General features: G+C 36.5%; 1 protein-coding gene across 10 annotated transcripts in view; it reads right to left on the bottom strand.

Annotated features, from left to right (window-relative positions):
- The window catches only part of Syne1 (spectrin repeat containing nuclear envelope protein 1), a 436,344-nt gene that overhangs the window by 349,942 nt on the left and 62,617 nt on the right, over positions 1-23,785 (bottom strand). For all 10 annotated transcript variants that reach the window (XM_071612898.1, XM_071612903.1, XM_071612905.1 and 7 more), the window contains exon 3: positions 13,235-13,296. In XM_071612898.1, coding sequence (XP_071468999.1) covers positions 13,235-13,296 — 62 coding nt within the window. The remainder of the gene's footprint in view (positions 1-13,234; positions 13,297-23,785) is intronic.

The following is a 23,785-nucleotide window of genomic DNA, read 5'->3' as shown; positions in this document are numbered from 1 at the left end:
AGGGAGACTTTGCAACTATACAAGACCAATATAAATATATAGGGGGAAAATTCAATAGCACAACAGTTTCACCAAGAAGAAAGGAAAGAGAACAGTATGAAGAGACAAGGAAAGAAAGGACCACAAGCATTGCAGGTCAACTCAACTTTAGAAGAGGTAATAGCTGCAGCTGATGGAATGTCAGATAAAGAATTCAGGATATACATGCTTCAGATGATCTGGAGTCTCAAGGAAGACATCAGACAGCAAAATCAGACAATGAAAGATCACTTCAACAATGAATTACATAAACAAATCCAAGAAGCAAAAGATCAACTATACAGGGAAATAGAGGTTATAAAAAACAAACAAACAGAAATCCTAGAAATGCAGGAAGCAATAAGCCAACTTAAAAACTCAATTGAGAATACTACCAGCAGAGTAGAACACTTAGAAGACAGAACATCAGACAATGAAGATAAAGTATTTCAACTTGAAAAGAACATAGACAGCTCAGCAAGACTGTTAAGAAACCATGAGCAGAACATCCAAGAAATATGGGATAACATCAAGAGACCAAATTTAAGAGTCATTGGGATACAGGAAGGGACAGAGTTTCAAACCAAAGGAATGAGCAATCTATTCAATGAAATAATACGAGAAAACTTCCCAGACTTGAAGAATGAGACAGAACCCCAAATCCTAGAAGCCTACAGGACGCCGAATGTGCAAAATCATAAGAGACCCACACCTAGACACATTATAATGAAGATGCCCAACATACAGAACAAGGAGAGAATTTTAAAAGCTACAAGAGAAAGGAAGCAGATCACATTTAGGGGTAAGCCAATCAGGATAACAGCTGATCTTTCAACACAGACTCTGAAAGCTAGAAGATCCTGGAATAACATATTTCAAACACTGAAAGAAAATGGGTTCCAACCAAGAATTGTGTTTCCAGCGAAATTAAGCTTCAGGATGGAAGATGAAATTAAAACCTTCCACGATAAACAAAAGTTAAAAGAATTTGCAGCTAGAAAACCATCTCTTCAAAACATCCTTGGCAAAACATTACAGGAAGAGGAAATGGAAAATAACAATGAAAACCAACAGTGGGAGGTAGGACACTAAAGGGGGGAAAATAATCAAAGTGGAAAACAAACCATGTTTAGTAACATAAATAAACAAATATGGCTGGAAGAACAACCCATATCTCAATAATAACCCTAAATGTTAATGGCTTAAACTCACCAATCAAGAGACACAGGCTAGTAGAATGGATCACAAAACAAGACCCAACAATATGCTGCCTACAGGAGACGCATTTGATAGGAAAAGACATACATAGGCTGAAGGTGAAAGGTTGGGAAAAATCATATCACTCATATGGACTTCGGAAACAAGCAGGAGTATCCATACTCATATCAAATAAAATAGATTTTAAGCCAAAGTTAATCAAAAGGGATAAAGAGGGACACTACATACTGCTCAAGGGAACCATACACCAACAAGACATAACAATCATAAATATATATGCCCCAAACAATGGTGCAGCTATGTTCATCAAACAAACTCTTCTCAAGTTCAAGAGTCTAATAGACCACCATACAATAATCATGGGAGACTTCAACACACCTCTCTCACCAATGGACAGATCTTCCAAACAAAAGTTGAATAAGGAAACCATAGAACTCAATAACACAATTAATAACCTAGACTTAATTGACATATATAGAATATACCACCCAACATCAAACAGTTACACTTTTTTCTCAGCAGCACATGGATCCTTCTCAAAAATAGATCATATATTATGTCACAGGGAAACTCTTAGACAATACAAAGGAGTAGAGATAATACCATGCATCCTATCTGATCATAATGGAATGGAACTGAAAATCAACGATAAAAGAAGGAAGGAAAAAGAATATATCACTTGGAGAATGAACAATAGGTTACTGAATGATCAATGGGTTATAGAAGACATCAAGGAGGAAATTAAAAAATTCTTAGAGATTAATGAAAACACAGACACAACATATCGGAATCTATGGGACACATTGAAAGCAGTTCTAAGAGGAAAATTCATTGCTTGGAGTTCATTCCTTAAAAAAAGAAAAAACCAACAAATAAATGATCTCATACTTCATCTCAAAATCCTAGAAAAAGAAGAGCAAAACAACAGCAAAAGAAGTAGAAGGCAAGAAATAATTAAAATCAGAGCTGAAATCAATGAAATCGAAACAAAAGAAACAATTGAAAAAATTGACAAAACTAAAAGTTGGTTCTTTGAAAAAATAAACAAAATCGACAGACCCTTAGCCATGCTAGTGAAGAGAAGAAGAGAGAGAACTCAAATCACTAACATACGGGATGAAAGAGGCAATATCACAACAGACACTTCAGAAATACAGAAGATAATCAAAAATTATTTTGAATCCTTATACTCCAATAAATTAGAAGATAGTGAAGGCATAGATAAATTTCTTAAGTCATATGATCTGCCCAGATTGAGTCAGGAGGATATAGACAACCTAAACAGACCAATATCAATTGAGGAAATAGAAGAAACCATCAAAGGACTACCAACTAAGAAAAGCCCAGGACCGGATGGGTATACAGCAGAGTTTTACAAAACCTTTAAAGAGGAACTAATACCAATACTTTTCAAGCTACTTCGGGAAATAGAAAAAGAGGGAGAACTTCCAAATTCATTCTACGAGGCCAACATCACCCTGATACCTAAACCAGACAAAGACACTTCAAAGAAAGAAAACTACAGACCAATATCTCTAATGAACCTAGATGCAAAAATCCTCAATAAAATTCTGGCCACTCGGATACAAAGGCACATCAAAAAAATTGTGCACCATGATCAAGTAGGATTCATCCCTGGGATGCAAGGCTGGTTCAATATAAGGAAATCAATAAATGTTATTCACCACATCAATAGACTTAAAAATAAGAACCATATGATCATCTCGATAGATGCGGAAAAAGCATTCGACAAAGTACAGCATCCCTTTATGTTCAAAACTCTAGAAAAACTAGGGATAACAGGAACATACCTCAATATTGTAAAAGCAATCTATGCTAAGCCTCAGGCTAGCATCATTCTGAATGGAGAAAAATTGAAGGCATTCCCTCTAAAATCTGGAACAAGACAGGGATGCCCTCTCTCACCACTTCTGTTCAACATAGTTCTCGAAACACTGGCCAGAGCAATTAGACAGACGAAAGAAATTAAAGGCATCAAAATAGGAAAAGAAGAACTTAAATTATCACTATTTGCAGATGACATGATTCTATACCTAGCAGACCCAAAAGGGTCTACAAAGAAACTATTAGAGCTAATAAATGAATTCAGCAAAGTGGCAGGATATAAAATCAACACGCATAAATCAAAGGCATTCCTGTATATCAGCGACAAATCCTCTGAAATGGAAATGAGGACAACCACTCCATTCACAATATCTTCAAAAAAAATAAAATACTTGGGAATCAACCTAACAAAAGAGGTGAAAGACTTATACAATGAAAACTACAGAACCCTAAAGAGAGAAATAGAAGAAGATCTTAGAAGATGGAAAAATATACCCTGTTCATGGATAGGCAGAACTAACATCATCAAAATGGCGATATTACCAAAAGTTCTCTATAGGTTTAATGCAATGCCAATCAAAATCCCAACGGCATTTCTTGTAGAAATAGAGAAAGCAATCATGAAATTCATATGGAAAAATAAAAGACCCAGAATAGCAAAAACAATGCTAAGCAGGAAGTGTGAATCAGGCGGTATAGCGATACCAGACTTCAAACTATATTACAGAGCAATAGTAACAAAAACAGCATGGTACTGGTACCAAAACAGGCGGGTGGACCAATGGTACAGAATAGAGGACACAGAAACCAATCCACAAAACTACAACTATCTTATATTTGATAAAGGGTCTAAAAGCATGCAATGGAGGAAGGATAGCATCTTCAACAAATGGTGCTGGGAAAACTGGAAATCCATATGCAACAAAATGAAACTGAATCCCTTTCTCTCGCCATGCACAAAAGTTAATTCAAAATGGATCAAGGAGCTTGATATCAAATCAGAGACGCGCCGTCTGATAGAAGAAAAAGTTGGCTACGATCTACAGTCGGTGGGGTCGGGCTCCAAATTCCTCAATAGGACACCCATAGCACAAAAGTTAATAACTAGAATCAACAAATGGGACTTACTCAAACTAAAAAGTTTTTTCTCAGCAAAAGATACAATAAGAGAGGTAAATAGAGAGCCTACATCCTGGGAACAAATCTTTACTCCTCACACTTCAGATAGAGCCCTAATATCCAGAGTATACAAAGAGCTCAAAAAATTAGACAATAAGAGAACAAACAACCCAATCAACAAATGGGCCAAGGACCTGAACAGACACTTCTCAGAGGAGGACATACAGTCAATCAACAAGTACATGAAAAAATGCTCACCATCTCTAGCAGTCAGAGAAATGCAAATCAAAACCACCCTAAGATACCATCTCACTCCAGTTAGATTGGCAGCCATTATGAAGTCAAACAACAACAAGTGCTGGCGAGGATGTGGGGAAAAGGGTACACTTGTACATTGCTGGTGGGACTGCAAATTGGTGCAGCCAATTTGGAAAGCAGTATGGAGATTTCTTGGAAAGCTGGGAATGGAGCCACCATTTGACCCAGCTATTCCCCTTCTCGGTCTATTCCCTAAAGACCTAAAAAGAGCATGCTACAGGGACACTGCTACATCGATGTTCATAGCAGCACAATTCACAATAGCTAGACTGTGGAACCAACCTAGATGCCCTTCAATGGATGAATGGATAAAAAAAATGTGGCATTTATACACAATGGAGTATTACTCTGCATTAAAAAATGACAAAATCATAGAATTTACAGGGAAATGGATGGCATTAGAGCAGATTATGCTAAGTGAAGCTAGCCAATCCCTAAAAAACAAATGTCAAATGTCTTCTTTGATATAAGGAGAGTAGCTAAGAACAGAGTAGGGTCGAAGAGCATGAGAAGAAGATTAACATTAAACAGGGATGAGAGGTGGGAGGGAAAGGGAGAGAGAAGGGAAAATGCATGGAAATGGAAGGAGACCCTCAGAGGTATACAAAAGTACATACAAGAGGAAGTGAGGGGAAGGGGAAAAATAATACAAGGGGGACAAACGAATGTCAGTAAAGGGGGCAGAGAGAGAAGAGGGGAGGGGAGGGGAGGGGAGGGGAGGGGAGGGGAGGGGGGATAGTAGAGGATAGGAAAGACAGCAGAATACAACAGACACTAGTATGGCAATATGTAAATCAATGGATGTGTAACTGATGTGATTCTGCAATCTGTATATGGGGTAAAAATGGGAGCTCATAACCCACTTGAATCAAATTGTGAAATATGATATATCAAGAACTATGTAATGTTTTGAACAGCCAACAATAAAAAATAAAAAAAAATAAAAATAAAAAAAAAAAAAAAAAGAACTAACATTTTAACTGTCAAAATTTAACATATTTTTCTAATAGAATCTTTTTTGTTCAAAAACGCATAATCACACTGGTAAATCTGAGACATCTGTGACCATCAGGTGGGGACCCCTTCAACTCAAGTGCTTTCCGTCTGTCTTTTAATGTCTTCACCTCACCCAAACTTAGATACATCCATACCCTTCTTTCCACTGGTCTCAAGGAAAGAGATTTCTCTCCTCTGGTGCAAACGTACACCCCCCACAAGTGCTCTTGATTCTTTGTCCCATTCTGCCTCCCTTTGTACCTTCAAACTAACCTTCCTTCTCTTCTCCAGTCTCTCATTCTTTACTAGTTCTTGATCATTCCCTTCTTCATAGACACCCAAGACCACCCTGTGTTAAAAAAGCACTTACTATTCATCCAAAAGAAATGAAGTCAGCATGCTATAGTAATAATGCATGCATACCAGAGTGTATAGCAGCACAATCCACAATAGTCAACCTAGGTGCTCCAGAGCTCATCAATAGAAAAATGAATAAGGAAAATGTGGTGTGTCTACACAATATATACAGAAGCTAGAGACCAAAACCCAGAAATTTAAAAAATGAGACTCTTGAGAAAATAGAAGGGAAAACAATAGAATAGGAGCCAGGGGACCAAGGGTGAGGGAAGAATAGAGGCAAAGGGGAAGATCTGTGGAATAATGTTGAGTAAATTACACTATGGGCATGTATGAACATATCAAAATTCATTACAATTTATATATAACTCTAATGCATCGATTAAAAATAAACAAACAAATAAATAAAAAGAAACCAATAAAGTAGAAGAAGAGGAGCCAGGGGAGGGAAGAGGGAGGGAAGAGGTAGTATTGGGGATTGAAATGGAGAAGACTAAATCATATGCATTTATGAGTATATCAAAATAAATAACACTATTATGTATAAGTATAATTCACTAAAATTTTTTTAATGCTATATGAAAAAAAAAAGTCTCTCAACAGATCCAATTTTCAGCACTAGCTAAGATTCCATCTCATGAACATGTTGTAGGTACTGAGTGTCCTAACTCTCTCACCCTTCATCAACTCATCAGTTAACATGAATCTGGTTTCTATTGTAATGTGGACTCCACTCCCAACAGTGGACAATGCGTCCTAACTGCCAGGTCACATGGATTCATCTCTCAGAGAAATCAAGTAATTTCTCTATCTGAGCCAGAACTTAGTACACCTTTTTCCCAAGCCTCTTATAATTTCTGATCTATATGACTGATCTTAATTTCTCAGGTCAGGAATCTACAAGTTATCCTTAATTTCCTCCTCTGGGATTCCAATTAAGCCTCAGTTCCATCAGGTCCACCCCTAAACATCTATTTAATTTATCCATTTTTTTTCCATTCTCCCACCATGACTTTATTTTTTAATTTGTTTTAATTAGTTACACATGACATATCTTGACATATCATACATTTGAATCAGATGAGGTATAATTTCTCATTTTTCTGAGTGCACAGGTTGCAGAATCACATTGGTCATGCAGTCATGTATATATATACAGCAATAATAATTTCTATTTTATTCTGCTATCCTTCCTTTCCCCCTTCCCCAGCCCTCCCCTCCCATCACTTCTCTCTACCCAATCTAATGTGACACACTTCTTTTTTTTCTTTTTCCTACATCATCATACATGTATTTGTATAACAATGAGGGTCTCCTTCCATCTTCTGTGCAATTCACTTTAGTCCAACCTGTCTACAGCTCTCATCTGACTTACTGCACTCCATCTCCAATCTTACCTGCTCCTGCTCTAATTCATGAGAAGGGGAAGGGGTTAGAGCCTAAGTAATCATTTCTCACCCTGCATAAGATTCTTTATTTTGGGCCTTCTGCCCATGGTACGGGTCCAAACTCTCTTTATGACTGGCCTTTGACCAATTCTGTTTTCCATATTGCCAACTCACTCCTGGAACATTTTCAGATATTCCTAAATTCTTCTATTCCCTTTACTTTAGAACCATCATCTTTCTCATCTCTCCACATTTGAAAACATTGTTCCCTTCACCTACCCACTCCTGAGACATTTCTCAGGCCTCTGATTAAATGTTTCTTCCTGTGAAAGCCTACAGACCTCTCCTTGAGATCATCTGTGTGTCTGGCTATGATTGATATGTGCTCCTGGTCACCCTGAACTTTCTTTCTCCTAGAATTCATCATACACACTTCATTATAATTGTGGGTCTCCTCTGCTAGACCACTAGTTCCAAGATGGCATGGGCTATGTCTGTATTCACTGATGTATCCACAACACCTACCACAAAATAGGTGCTTAGTGAATGAATGACTAAATAAACAAATGAAGCCTGAGAGTATGACACAGTGGTTGATGCCTGCTGTGGACTAAGAGGTTGAATGCCTCCAAAATTCATATGTGATGATATTTAGAGATGGGGTTCCTTGGAAACTATTCTGTTTAGATGAGATCATGATAGTGAGGCCCCCATGATGGGATTGATTAATAGCCTTATAATTGGAGGAAGAGAGACCAGGGCTCCTTTTCCTCCTGCCAACTAAAGACAAGGAGATGGCAGCCATATGCAAGCCAGGAAAAGTGCCCTCCCAGGGAAATGAATGTTTCAAGACCTGGATCTTGCACTTCCCAGCCACCAGAACTGTGGGAATAGTTTGTTGTTTAAGCCACTCAACCTATGGCATCTCTCATAGCAGCCTGAGCTGACCAACAGTGCCCAAGCTCAGGAATGGTGGGATTGAAACCTGGCTTTGTCCTTTGTTATGTGACCCTAAGCTAATTAATTAACTTTTCAGGCTTATAACTTATAAAAGAATAAAAATGATACATTTGAATGTTGTTAGGATTAAATAAAATAAGATACAGTTGTTAAAGCACCATAACTGGCACATGACAAGTGCTCAATAAACAGCATCCCTTCAGTTTAGAAATGCATCCCAACAATGAGTGCTAATGTGTTAGACCTGCATCAGGAACCTAACTTTGAAAAACTACCACTCAAAATAAATTGGGCTAATTAAATAAGAAATATTTAATCTTCTTTCATTAACAGAACTAACAGAAAAAATGTTTCTTCTTGATAAAAAGAAAATTATAGGTTTCATGTCTAAAAAGGGAGTCCCATCTCTGAAACAGATGATGGAGTATATGAAACAACTATAACTACTAATTTTTGTGAATGTCATATTGTAGCATATTGACAATTTGTGATTTTCGATTCTTTGCATAATTGCAGAGACATAAAAACTTCCATTTAGGAACAAAGCAAACATCAAAAAATGAAAAGTTAATTAGACCCATAAATTTTAATAATCTATATCTGTGTTCTAAGAGTGATATAAAACACCCACAGAGGGAAAATCCTTAGGTTTGCCCCCTATTTTTGATAAAATATTTTGTTTAAGAAAAGTATATTTTACAAAAACATATTGGACTTTTGTTTGTATCTTATTTCTTCATAACTTCTGTCATAATATTTATAAATAATTGCTATAATAGAATAGAATGTCATCAGTAGAAGAGTTTCTTATTTAATATGTCATATATTGATGTGAAACCAAGACAAGCAATCAAGAACAAAATGAAAATTTCTTATTAAAAAAACCTCTTCAAACTCACTCTCAAAATCATTTCCAATAGTCTCTGATGCACCCAAGATTTAATGACCTTGGGAAGAACAAGACCACCAACATTTTTTCTTCTCAACTCAACATCTCAACTCTTAATCCTGCCATTATCTGTTATCAATGCTGTTTTGGGAAGTCAATTTGCAAAGAAGATTTTGAGAAAATAGATACATTTGCTTTCCAAAGACAGTCTTTCAAATTGTCCTTTAAAATAAAAATTGGGGGGCTGAGCATATGGCTCAGTGGATTGCCAAACATGAGGCTTTACATTCAATCCCCAGCACCACAAAATAATCAATAAAAACTAAAAAATAAAATTTTATTATCTTTAGATGGTTCATAAACATTAAAGGAGGCATAATATTATCACAGGATTTATGATTTACCATTCTAACTTAAATACATACCAATTTCCATGACTACTATGCAAAAGTTCTCAGACAACAGAGATCCTGTGAAATATTTACAAGTTGCATTCCAGAAAAATGTCAAATTCTTTTTCCTAGTCAATTTGACACTTTTTCTTGTTTTTAGATATAAAATAACTTGGAACATCATGTAGCATAAGTAACAGGTGATTTGAAACTATTATTCTGATTACCAGAAAAAAAAATATACTTTCAACACGGTTCATTTTCTTACTTTTATTAGTAAATGTAAACAAAAAACTATAGGAAAGGGGACAATCAATAAGACCAAGGAATAGAATGCAACTCAACCATTCTCAATGGTTTCATTGTCAGGTTAGTGGAAAAATTCCAAAGAAAACATCCACCAGGAATAGGGGTAAGTGTTTTCAGGGTAGAGTTCCCACCCCTGTGTTATAGATTCAGAACTTCTCATTTGCTTCCAGTCAGACTTCAGACTGAACTTGAGGCCTGTTACGGACTAAAGTTCTGTGGCTTGTATCCCCACCAAAATTCATATGTTGAACACTTAACCCCAATATGGTGATATTTAGAGGTGGGGCCTTTGGGTAGTATCTAGGTTTAGGTGAAGCCACAAATGTGGGGCCCCACTGTGTGATTTATTAGTGGCCTTATAGGAAGATGAAGAGAGACCATAGCTCTTTCCTGCTGCCATGTGAAACACAGGGACAAGGAAAATAGCCTTCATCAAAACCCAAATCTGTTGGTGCCTTCATTTTGGACTTCCCAGCCTCCAGAACTGTAAGGAATAAGTGTCTGCTGTTTAAACCACCCAGCCTCTGGTATTTTGTTACAACAGGTTGAATTGACTAAGCAGGACCCAAATTCACTGACACAACAGGCTGAGTCATTACTAGACAATGGAGAATTAGCAATGCAGGAAAAACACACCAGAGCAGACTCAACCTGATCCTCAACCCTGGTACCCCAGGTCCACTAAAAGCCAACAGCTTTGGTTACTCAACAAGCAAGAAGAGGGAAACATGACTCCAAAAAGCTCTGGAAGATCAGGAAAGACTTTCAGATGAGTCAAGCTTCTTCTTTGTGAATTATTTTTTCTAAAGAGAAATGTTCTGAAACATAGCTTTGGGCCTGCTCTGTGACTGAAAACCTATTGTTTGGGGGAGATTTCAGGGTGTTGCTGATGATCAAGAGACAAGAACCCCACATTTAAGAAGCTATATCCTTGAGAGATTTAGTAAGACCCTGGGCACATGCTCCTGAAGGAATTAGCTGACTGTGTGTGTGTGTGTGTGTGTGTGTGTATGCATGTGTGGTTAGTGCAACAGCCCATGTATGCTAAAATGAAGGGTCCAAGCATGCTCTAGCACCCGGAGTGGTGTTGGCAGCAAGCCTTCTTACAAAGCATCAGGAAAAGTGACACAAGGTCCAGAGGCCAGATCACATATGAAAGTGACTGCTTTTGTCATAGGTGAGGTATTCTCATTCTTAGAATTCCTTGAAGTAAGTGAGGACCCATCATGGGGAGGGAAGTGTTTGCCTCCCTTTTAACTTGAGGACATACGTAAATACAACCTCAACGACACTGTGAAGTTTCGGATTTTCAGACTAAATGTGTTTTATAGGACTAGTACACAAATCAAATAGAGATGGAATAGGGTAAAGATAGGGACAGGGAGACTGAGATAGAGATGGAAAAGAGACTGGGCTGGGCTGCGGGTGTGGTGGCAGAGGAGATGGCATGGAAGGGACAACTGAAATGGGATGGAAGAGAGGTGAGAGGGAGAGAGAGAGAGAGAGAGAGAGAGAGAGAGAGAGAGCGCTGTAAACAGGACCTCAAGTGGGAACAAGGAGGGCAAAGGATGGGGACAGATGAGTGGCAATATGTGGTCAGCTGCCGAGACAAACACAGACACACCAACCCTACAGCTCTCCTTGAGTTCTCAATTGCCACAGCAGGGAACTGGGGCCAGATCTCATTTCAGAAAGTTTTCCAAATATAAGGAGTCAGAAAACTAAAATATCATCCTACGCTTTCTTAGGTTTGGGCTATGTTTAATGAAACACCATAACATTGGCATAAATAAGTTCAGGAGAACAAGTTCACGTATTGTTCTATTTCACTGTTTAGTTTTCAAAGTGGCCCAAGAAGAAAAGAAATGACAAGTACAGAGGATTAAAAAATAACATATGGTTAAGTTTATAATAGGTTTTTATGGATATGGTAATTTTCTGGGCATTTCAAAATTATATCATTCATGCACTAGTGTGTAATGTTGGGGAAACACAGGGACTTCAGGTTCTTTTCTAGATTAGAATCTTTCTGGGCATGTGAAGAGGTACACTATCAAAAGAAAAATGGAAAATAATATTTGAGTCATACGTCTAACTGGATTGTGTAGTAATCTAAGGTCACTTTAACATTCTTTACACTTTCTAAAGAAATTCATTATTAATATTACTTACAGTTAGCATGTAGCCTTTTCACGGCATGAGAAACAATAACTCTATTTTCATTTTGGAAATAAAAATCTTCCCTGATAGTTGCCAATTCTGTAGTGTAAGTAGAGTCTGGCTGTCAACAGGTTTGAGGAAATGAGCCCCCAGAGTACTCAGGCCTACTGCAGTCACGGAGTAGAAAGGAAGGAGGAACAGGACGGATTCTAGGTGCAACCACTGGACCAGAGAATTCTCCTCTCATCAAGTAGCTTTTGGAAAGAGATTTTAGGAAAGGTGATCCCAATTTATCCTGCACCTAGACACATTGCTCTATTTCTTTATTGCTGGATTGTGAGCTTCTCAAGTCCTGGGAATGTTTTCTACTATATTTTCCTTTCCCTAAAACCTAGCAGAGACGCAGGTACACAGTTAATCTGTAGAAAGGAATTAAAATCAACTGCCACACTTTGTTTGCTATTGAAGTATAAAAAAAAAGGGAGGGAAGGGGACTTCAGGGATGTATTAATTCACTCTGTTATTGAGATTTACTTTGGTTTACAGTATGGAGGTTTCAGCCCATGGACAGTCAGCCCATTGCTTTTAGCAAGGCAGCACATCATGGGGAGGGGGCATGTGGAAGAGCAAAGCTGTTCACCTCACATCCAGATTGAGAAAAGAGGAGGGGCTGGGGTCCCACAAACCCCTTAGAGAGCATGTCTTCTGTGACCGAAAGACCACCCTAAAATTTATTTTATATCGTAGTTATGTGCAAAGACATTAGAATGCACACTAGAAAGACTAAGATCACCTGGCACAACCTAATATGGACAATCTTGGAAAGATGTCAATCTTTCCAGTGTCTTGCTTCCAGGGTTATTTTTCATCAAAGCACCTGGGAGGGGCACTGTTGTCACCTCCTCAGATAAACCTCTTTGCTCAGCACAGACCAATTATTCTTTCTTCCTGTTCCAAATAGACATAAGCACATCTGAGCAAAGACTCTGACAATTAAGATAGAAGTAATAACAGTGAAATATTTGAGCAAGATCCATGGGATTGACATGAAGTAACTGCTCTTGACTGGCTGTCAGTCCATTTCTTTCCAAAGGCAAAGTCTGTAAATGCCTCATTTAGGTGACGATTAAACCAGCGAATAGGATGGCCAATGTCATTGATCAGTAATGGTGACAAAAACAACAGCAACATCCCTCCACATTGTGCACTTCATGACTTTTTGGCTGAAACTATGCAAACCTGTAACTCTGGGTTGTCTCCCTTACCTTGGCCAGATGAGAGTTGATCCATTTTGTGAAAGTACGCTTTTGTACAATCTCTTGCTCATCTAAAAGAAAAAAAAAGAATCTGGTTAGATAGCATAAAGTATCATGTTTATACTATGAAAAAGGTCCAAGGTATACAGCTCTAGAACTAATCGTAAAACCATTTTATCTTCTAATTCATTGGAACAATTATTTTCTTTCAGGGTTGACACAATTCTAAATACATTATCACACGGAACTATTCGAATAAAAATTATTACCAAATACTTTAAAGTTTGCACCACATCATCCCTATGTTTACTCTCATTCACTTACTGAAAGTTCACTGATTAATTGTCCCTCAACAAAGCTGTTAAAAATAAAAGTTTGCTAAGTCCAACTAAATGTCAAGTTCTACGTGTAGAGGGAGACAGAGAGACATAGAGGTGGAGACAGACAGACAAGGGCATATGTATATAGTGGGTTACACAGCAATATTAAGGTAGAGCTATAAACATGAGGTATTATAGGAACTTAACCCAAATGAGGAGTGGGGTGAATACACCCTGGGCAATCTCCAGAAATCCCTACCTCCTGGAATCCACACTTTTGTGTCGGTAGAGTGTGGGCAGATCCTGTGACTTGCTTCAAGCTAACAGAATATGAAATGGTTGGTGGTGGGGTGTCACATGTGATCCTGTTGCCTTAAATCACTCCATTCTAGCTGAGGCTCTCCGAGCACCAGCATGTTGTGAACCATCTGTGAACGTGGTCAAAGGCAGGGAACTGGGTTTCTTTCAGTAGTGGAGAGCTGCCTCCAGCCAACATCCAATAGGAACCTGGTTCCTTGACTAACAGCCACAAGGAATGGATTTTGCTAGCAATGCAGACAAATTCAAAAGTAGGTTGAAGTCCCTTAAAAAGAATGGGGATGTGGATGCAGTCCACTAGCATCTTGTAGCCTGTGGGACTCTGAGCAGATGCAGCTATGCTGTGCATGACTCCTGACCCATGAACATGTGGAGACAATAAATGTGTGGTGCTTTAAACTGCTAAGTCTGTGGTAATTGTTATGCAACAAGACTAATGAAGAAGGAAAAGAACAGGGTTCAGGAAAGCTTTAATTAGAGGTTTAAAGGCATGAAGGCCAGAGAGAGGAGGCATTTAATCCCTTAGAAAGAAGGGTGACATCTGTTTGCTCAGCCAACCTTTCCTGGATGCCAAATGTTTGACACCAGACAAGATGAGATGTTGTGGGGGATACAGATGAGCACACCTAATCTCAATTCCTCTCCCTTTGGGGGATGATGCTCAATCCATATTTCTAGATCTGACCTTACCAAGGTTTCACCTTGGAATCCGACTGTCTACTAGGATGTAAACCTGATCAACATTGACAAATAGCAATGAATGGATGAGGAAAATAGATAACAAGACCTTTTAACTTGGAGAAGCTTTAGATATGTACATAAAATTTGCAGAATGCTAGTATTTCTAAAATATTTCCAGCATGCTTTTTTGTTTTAATTTTCAAGTATAAAAAAAAATCAGCATTACAAATTGGTAACATTTCCTATATACAAGGTGCTCCTATGCATGCTAACACACATTTATATGTATTATATGTATAACGTGACATATATCACATCATATTTTAATTAAATTATTATTTATTTAATCATTATATAACAAAATATAATGCATGTATTAACTTTCATTCTTACAACAAACGTATAAATAAAGCCTATTATAATTCTCATTTTACAGATAAGAAAGCCAAGGCACATAGAAATTAAGTATTTTTACCAAAATCACCCAGCAGAAGAGCCAGGTTTTGGATTTCAGAAGTGTGGATCCATGATATTACATTACTAATTGACAATAACATAAAAATTAGTATATTGGTCTTACCAGATACTAATCACATGAAAATGATAAATTCATGGTTAAATATGAGATTGGCTTGGAATCTTCAGGTTCTATAAAGTTATACGGCTGCAAAATTAACTATTCAAACTAAGCGTGATGAAATTCAGAACTTTATGATACATAAAGTGCAATTCTTTGTCTAAAATAGACTGAAGATACAATTAGAGTTTATGCAAATTGTGACACTTAATTTGAAATTATATATTCTTTTATAAACCAAGATGTCATTGTTTTAAAATGTTAAAATAAATTAGCATGAGTTAGTGTAGGATGTCATAAGTTTAAGAATACCTACTGATTATATGTTGCTTCCTGATTTTAAATTTTTACATTTTCACTGCTACCACCTTCAGATTTACCATCTGATGGCAAATCTTTGATTTTATATTTAGACTTTAGTTAAAAGACCTCCTTTTAGAGAGCTCAAATTATCTTTTTTTTTGTGTAGCATTGTGTATATCTAAATGTCAAATTCTCTACATGCTTCCTTTTATGCCTGCAAAACCAGATTTTTCTGGATCCTAAAAGTCTACTTTTATATTTATCAGATGCAGTCAGCTGAATTCTTAGTAAATATTTCAATTTTATGTACTATTTTCCTAAAAGAAAAAAGAATTCTAAAATTTCATTGTTAGCAAACTCTTATCTTTATGTAAAACCTGAATAATTTACTCCCACATTTGTTAATTAAATCTAATATCGATAACATAAGATCTTTAAACTGCAGAAGACAAGTATGCCATAAATGTCTATCAACCTACATAAAAATAGTCATGAGAACACTTCTTTATAATCCTATTGACAAGCAACTGAAATAACTCCCATGACGTAAGCTTTAAGGTTCTCTTGATATATATGCCCTTGCTTTTAAAAGAACATTGTTTAAGGTTAGCAGTAACTTGTTCCTATGGCCATTATGGTTCACCTGGTGTATTCATGCAGTTAGAAGCAAGGAGGTCAAAATAAATGGTAGCTTGGGTTACTACAGAAACTTTGTCACTCATCATACAAACATAGAGTCTAGAAGTATGTTGATTACCTGGTAATTTTATTATGAATAATGGATTTGACATGTATCATTAGTTATGTAAAACTATGCTACAGAATCTTGTGCTCATTAGTTTGTAAATAGCATTACTAAATAAAAAGAATATTAAAATACATGCCAATATCCATTTTAACAGATGATGTTTTTGGAATGTTAACAGTAACTGAAATGACTATATTAAAATATATTGAACAAATTCTTCCATAAGAACTTATTTCTGAGAAGTACATGAGTATTCATGAGTATGCTCTTAATAATGTACAATAAATTCTATCAGAAGCATGAAAAATCATAAAGAGTAAAATCATGAATTCCTGAATACATCTAATCAATGTCACATTTAATATACAAGTACTAAGAAGAAAACTACATTGCTTAAATAAATATAGTTAAATTTGAAAAAAAAAAACTCTGGCAAAAAATACTAAAATTATCTAATATTAATGTATTATTAATAGTTTGCCATAGATTATTTTTTAGTGGTTAATTTTTTAAATTTTTATTTGTTGTTTTTAGTTATACTTGACAGTAGAATGTATTTTGACATACATTCATATAGTATGTTTCCATTTTGTGGTTGTACATGATGTACAGTTACATTGGTCATGTAATCATAGATGAACACAGGAAAGTTATGTCCAATCCATTATACCATCTTTACCTTTTTCTTTATGGCTGAGTAATATTCCACTGGGTATATATACCACATTTTCTTTTTCCATTCACCCATTAAAGGGCACCCAGGTTGGTTCCATAGCTTAGCTATTGTGAATTGAACTACTATAACCTTGATGTGGCCACATCTCTATAGTAAGCTGATTTTTAAGTCCATAAGGTATATGCTGAGGAGTGGGATAACTGGGTCAAATGGCAGTTCTATTTCAAGTTTTCTGAAGAATCTCCATACTGCTTTCCAGAATGGTTACACAATTTGCAGTCCCACCAGCAGTGTATGAATGGACCTTTTCCTCCACATCTGTACCAAAATTTATTGTTGCTTGCATTCTTGATAATTGCCATTCTGATTGGAGTGAGATGAAATCTCAGTGTAGTTTTAATTTGCATTTCTTTAATTGCTAGGGATGTTGAACATTTTTTTCATATATTTGTTGACCATTCATATTTCTTCTTCTATTAAGTGTCTGTTCAGTTCCTTAGCCCATTTATTTATTTATTAAATTATTTATTTATTCTAATTTGTTATACATAATGGTAGAATGTAATTAATTTCATATTACACATATAGAGCACAATTTTTCAAGTCACTGTACACAAAGTATTTTCACACCATTCGTGTCTTCATACATATATTTAGGGCAATGATGTCTAACTCATTCCATCATCATTCCTACCCACTTCCTCCCTCCCTTCCCTTCTCCCCCTTTCCTCTATCTAAAGTTCTTCCATTCTTTCCATGCCTTAGCCCATTTATTGATTGGGTTATTTGTTTTTCTGGTGTTAAGTTGTCTGAGTTATTTATGTATCCTGGAGATTATTGCTCTATTTGAGATGCAGGTGGTAAATATTTTCTCATATTCTGTAGGGTCTCTCTTCACATTCTTGATTGGTTTTTTTTCTGTGAAGAAGCTTCTTAGTTTGATATCATATCATTTATTTACTCTTGATTTTACTTCTTGTGCTTTAGGAATCTTGTTGAGGAATTCTGTTCCTAAGCCAACATGATGAAGATTTGCACCTACTTTTTCTTCTAGTAGGCACAGGGTCTCTGGTCTACTTGTGTTCCTTTATACCAGTGATGAATCCACTGGAAGAGAAATTAGGAAAACTATCCCATTCACAGTAGCCTCAAAAAAAATTGGGAATCAATCTAAAAAAGGGGTACAAGACCTTTATAATGAGAACTAAAGAACATGAAGGAAAAAAACTGAATAAGACCTTAGAAGATGGAAAGATCTCCCATATTCTTGGATAGGCAGAATTAATATTGTCAAGATGGCCATGCTACCAGAAGCATTATATGGATTTAATGCCATTCCTATTAAGGTTCCAATTATATTTTTCATAGAAATAAAAAAAGCAGTCATGAAATTCATTTGAAAAAAATAAGAGACCCAGAATAGCCAAAGCAATCCTCGGAGAGAAAAGTGAAGCAGAAGGCATCACAATACCAGACCTTAAATTATACTTACAGAGCTATAGTAACAAAAATAGCATGATATTGGCACCAAAATAGACATGAAGACCAATGGTATAGAAGAGAGTACACAGAGACAAACCCACATAAATATAGTTATCACATACTAGACAAAGGTGTTAAAAACATACCTTGGTGAAACGATACCCTTTTCAACAAATAGTGCTGGTAAAACTGGAAATCCATATGTAGCAAAATGAAATTATACCCCTTTCTTTCACCACACACAAAACTCAGCTTGCTATAGATCATTATTAACATTTTTTTGCAGATTATTATTATATCCTAATAAATATCTTTAATAATAATGATGGCTTAAATAATAATCTTAAAGGTAACTATACCATAAAATGTAAATGCTAATTTAAAATAAATAATCTTTAAGGTCACATTGCCCCTGACTGTTTCTAATAATTGGTTTTCATTATTTTTGATGCATCAATAAAAAAGTTGGAATGAAGTTTAAAAAAAACCAGAAAAATGCAGACTGAATTTCTTGCCACAACCAAATACTGTGCCTACATAGGAAAAAAACAAACACAAATGCATAAAGATGATAATGCAGTGGTTATTAATTAACAGCCAAAATTAGATCACCTGAGTCAAATAAATTGTTTTGGGATCAGAATTTTATTTTCCCTGTTGTAAGTATATAATTACTAATATCACTACTTTGTTATACATAAGTAGGATCCAAGGTATATTGGATGGTTGAACATAATAAGATAACTAAATGTTCATAATTACTCATTGTTAAAACTTTTAAATCAAATGCATAAGTGAAAAGAATATTTACAGAACCAGGCTGTGACAGACTGTGAAGTGTGCCCCTAGTTCTTCCCATCCTGGCCGGCATATCCTTTGTGATGTGACTGTGTCACTCCTCTGATCAAGAGGTCATCTTCTCTCCCCCACCTGCAGTCTGGGCTGGCCTTGAGACTTGCATTGATGACAATGTGACGAGTGATTTTATGTGATTTGTAAAGGTGAACCCTAAGAGGCCTTGAGCTTCCATTTTTAGCTCTTGGAACTCTTCCCTAAGGCAATCACATAAGGAAGCTGGTCTAGGATCCCAGAGGATAAGAAGTCACTTGGAGGAGAACTGAAGCACCCCAGGGAACAGCCAACAACCACAGCAAGGCCATCTTGGGATCGGCTAGTCTAACTGATCCAGTGAAGGCAGCCACCTGAACCAGCCAGGTCATAACTACTAGGACACTCAAAGAATCACAAGTCACACATCCCTGTTACTCTAATCCATTAAAATCAGGTGGTGGTTTCTTGCACAGTGCAATTTAATTGAACTAGAAATTGCTACCCAGAGTGTGGCAGTGCGGGAACAAAAGTCTAAAACATGTGGCATTGGCTTTAGGACCAGGTAGGGAAAGGAGGCTCGAGGACAGTGAGGTAACTGCTGTTGGAGATTGGAGGAGGCTACAGGTATTCTGTACATTATATAATATGTCATCTGAAATAACAAATGTGTGCATCTGGATAAAGAGAGTTCCCCGAACAATGCTGAAAGTGTCAAGTGGCTTCCTTTAGCTGTGTGTTATAAGTTCTGGAAAAGAAACTGATGAACCAAAGAGGAAACCGTTTTGTTTGCAAGCACAGATTAGAAGAAACATCGAAGGCCCAGGCTATGGTGGATTGGAAAATAAGATGGTCTGTTATTTTCAGTCTTTGCAGGAAAATGATTTGCAAAGGAATAAATAGCTTCAGGGTAACAGCAATGAAGAATATGTTTGTAAGACCCATGGTTAGGAACCCAGGAAGAGTTTGGCTTTTTTAGATTTCACGTGTGAGGTCATACAGTTTCTTTCTGTGTCTAGCTTGTCAGATTCATCCATGTTGCAACAAATAGCAGGATTTCCTGTGTGTGTGTGTGTGTGTGTGTGTGTGTGTGTGTGTGTGTCTAAATAATATTGCCTGGTGGATTCTCTTTATCCATTCATGAATGTGTTCTTTTTAGGTTATGGTAATTATGCACAACAAAGTATACATATATCCAATCATCATGTTATAAATCTTGAAATATATATAAAGTTGCATCTATCAATTCTACTTCATCATAGGGTTGGAAAACAAAAGGAAGAACTCAAAAAGCTTTCTAATAGAGCCTACTTGACCTCTTCCACTAAACAAACCAGCTTCTAAGGTTTAAGTTTATTAAAAGTACCTTAAGGAAATTAATCTTAAAGGCATTGCCCAGAGCAGCCTTCATGTGTCCAAAGTCTGCTTTATTTATTTATTTATCTATCTATATATCTATTTATTTATTTATTCATTTATTCATTTATTTATTGTGCTACTGGTGATTGGATCCAGGTGCTCTTTCTCTGTGCCACATTCCCAGACTTTTTCTTTTCTTTTCTTTTTCAATTTTGAGACAGGTCTGGCTAAGTTGCTGAGGGTCTAAGTTACTGAAGCTGGCTTTGAGCTTGAGATCTTCCTGCCTCAGCCTCCCAAGTTGCTGGGTTTACAGGCATGCCACAGCATGCCCAGTACAAATATTAGGTTTGGGAGAATAGAATGAACCCCAAACAGACGTTTAGGACACCAGCTTGTACCAAAGGAGCAGATTGGTTTAAAAAGAATAGAAGACTTGGAAAACATGACTTAAGCTAGGAAGAGGCTGAGAAAACTGTCACTTGAAGCCATGAGTCACTTCTTATCTAGAAGACAAGGAATTGGCCTGTCAGTTAAAGGAGCTATACATGTGTCTTGCTGGATTTCAAAATTACTTTGGACTATGACCGTTAATTCCTGTGTGTGTGTGTGTGTGTGTGTGTGTTTTCCCCTTTAGGACAGTATTGTCCATTGCAATGACCTATTCTTCTCTGATCACTGCATGTGGAATACATGAGGAACAGATAACTTCTGCTTTTAATTTACAGGTCTATGGATCAAGAGGAACTGTGGTTGGAATCTTGTCTGTATCTGCACCAGATGTAGGTGACACAATACTGGACTTGGAGCTTGATGCTGAGATTGGAGCTGGACATGACTTTTGGAGTCTCAAGAAGGAATGTGTATATTTTGCATGTAGGAAGAATACCAATAATAATAGACCAGAAGACATTTTAAATTAGGATCACAAAAACTTCTCCCAGTATGCATCCTCCTTTGCAATGTGATCTTACCCTTCCTCCATCAAGGGTAGAATTGACTTCCCCTTCCTTTCAATCTGATCCCATATTATGCTTTCTTTGATTAATAATGCAGCAGAAATGACTTTATGTCATTTGACTCACTCTTGGAGTTAAGAAACCTGGCAGCTTCTGTTTTAGCTGTCCTGAATTACTATCTGAAAATTATCGAGCAAGGAAAGCAGTCTGGTTCTGAGGATGCAAATCCACTTTGAGAAGAACTGAAATGAACTATCTGATAGCCAGAACCAGCTTCCAGACAAGTGAGGTGAGGTCATCTTGTATCTCCTCGCTCAGCAAGTCCTGCAGAGGAAATCAGCCACAGAGGAGCCAAGGTGAAATCGGCAAATCAAGGCCTAAGACTTCACGGCTACTGCATCTGATACCAGCTCTATCCTGCACTCACCCATACCTGATCACAAAATCCTCAAGGAAAGAAAGCTTTTTCCCCATTTTGTATCCCTAAACACTAAGTCATTGCCTGGCACATTGTCTTATATACGCATCCTTTATAAAAACCATTGCTATTTAACTGTGAACTCACCAGCCAGTCCACTGAGGCACAGATTGTGAGAAATAATAAATTGTGATTGTCTTGAGCCACAATGTTTTGGAGCAGTTTGTTACACTAAGAGTTAACTGAAACAAAGCCATTCATTTATGTGACAGATAGAAACATGGAATAAAACATAGTAAGGAACAGGGTATATGAGTTACTCTGCATTAGATCCAGCATGAATTGGTGGGAGAGGACAAGGAAGGGAAGAGGGAAAGAAGCTCCATAGCTATCAAAAGTTCTAGAGTTGAGTGAAAAAAATGAGCAAAATAAATTTTTAGGGTTTTAATGTTGAGTACTCTAATCACTACACTTCAGTGATTTTTCAAGTGAATGTCAGTAAAGATTTATTGTTCTTATACTTGTAGGAAATGGAGCTGTATTTATTTTATATAGAGAACCAGGGACTGGATCAAGAGACCAGTTTCATTAAAGTTACATTTGCAAAACTTGAAGTCATTTCACTTCAAGTCTAAGGCACAAAGGAAGAGAAGAACACAATTACTTCAGTTTCTAAGTTGGAATTTCTCAACTTCAGCACTACTGACATTTTGGGCAGGATAACTCTGTTGGGAAAGGGCATCTTTTGAATCAGAGGGTGTTAATAGCATCCCTGGCAGCAACCCACTAGATGCCAGAAACATCCTTACTCCAGTCTCATAATCAAGATGTCTTCAGGCATTGCCAAATTTCTACTGGGTTAGACGGAGCAGGCAACCATTCTCATTGATGACCATTACCTGAACTCTGCCCTGTGAATTTAGGCATGATGATAGACATAAATCAACACAAGCATTTACTGCTACTGTCAACATTTCAATTAAATTGTTATTGTTCAATTAACAATAAACAATTGGAAGTTATTATTGTATAAGCTTATTACCATAATTAATATGCTTATTTGGGCATAAATCCTTCACCCTGAGATACACCTATTTGAGAAGTGCCAAAATGCAGACAGTCTAATAACTCTGATGAAAGGCTATGTAAAAGTGACACAATATTTCCAATGTGAATGAAATATCATATACTTCATGTGACAGATACTCTGTCATTCAAATCTGGTCCTATATGATGGAGAAGGAATGGGTAGAAGAGGGTGCATTTATCCTGGTATTTTGTTGTATTTATTTTACTATTATAAACATTAATAACTTTTTTTCAGAAATGTAAACAATAAAGAAATGAATAAAAATTGAAGTTTATAGTTTTAAGTGGTTATTGTGGGTTAAAAGTAGAGCCTGAACCATTTATTTTTAACAATTTCAATATGTTACTGTCAGACCAGGAAAACTATATGGCATGTTAATCAGCTAAGTGTAAGAAAAAAATTCTAAATTATAAAGAATTGTAATGTTGCTTCATAATGGTATATTTTATTTACAGGTGACTTTAAAAATATTTTTCAGCTGTATTCCAAAGATCAGATTAATGACTCACCAGTGTATTTTATGTCAATAATACTGGCCTTCAAGTTCTACTCATCAAAGGGTAAAATTCTAATAAAGAATTAAAATAACATGGCAAGCACTTTGTTAAAAATACTTATCCATACTTTCTTTAGAATGAAGACATATTAAACTATGAAAATTAAAGTGAATTATAATTGAAACAAGTGACTATTACTTGGAATGGAACTGTTAAAGGTTTCCATCGGGGATGATGTGTTCCCTCTTAAATTCTTATTAATGTTAATAATAAAACCTGTCACTGAAATAAATATGCAGAATTCTAA

The sequence above is a fragment of the Marmota flaviventris genome, chromosome 6 (genome assembly GCF_047511675.1).
Source record: "Marmota flaviventris isolate mMarFla1 chromosome 6, mMarFla1.hap1, whole genome shotgun sequence".
NCBI classification, from domain to species: Eukaryota; Metazoa; Chordata; class Mammalia; order Rodentia; family Sciuridae; genus Marmota; species Marmota flaviventris.
This window is presented reverse-complemented; position numbering and strand designations above follow the sequence as displayed.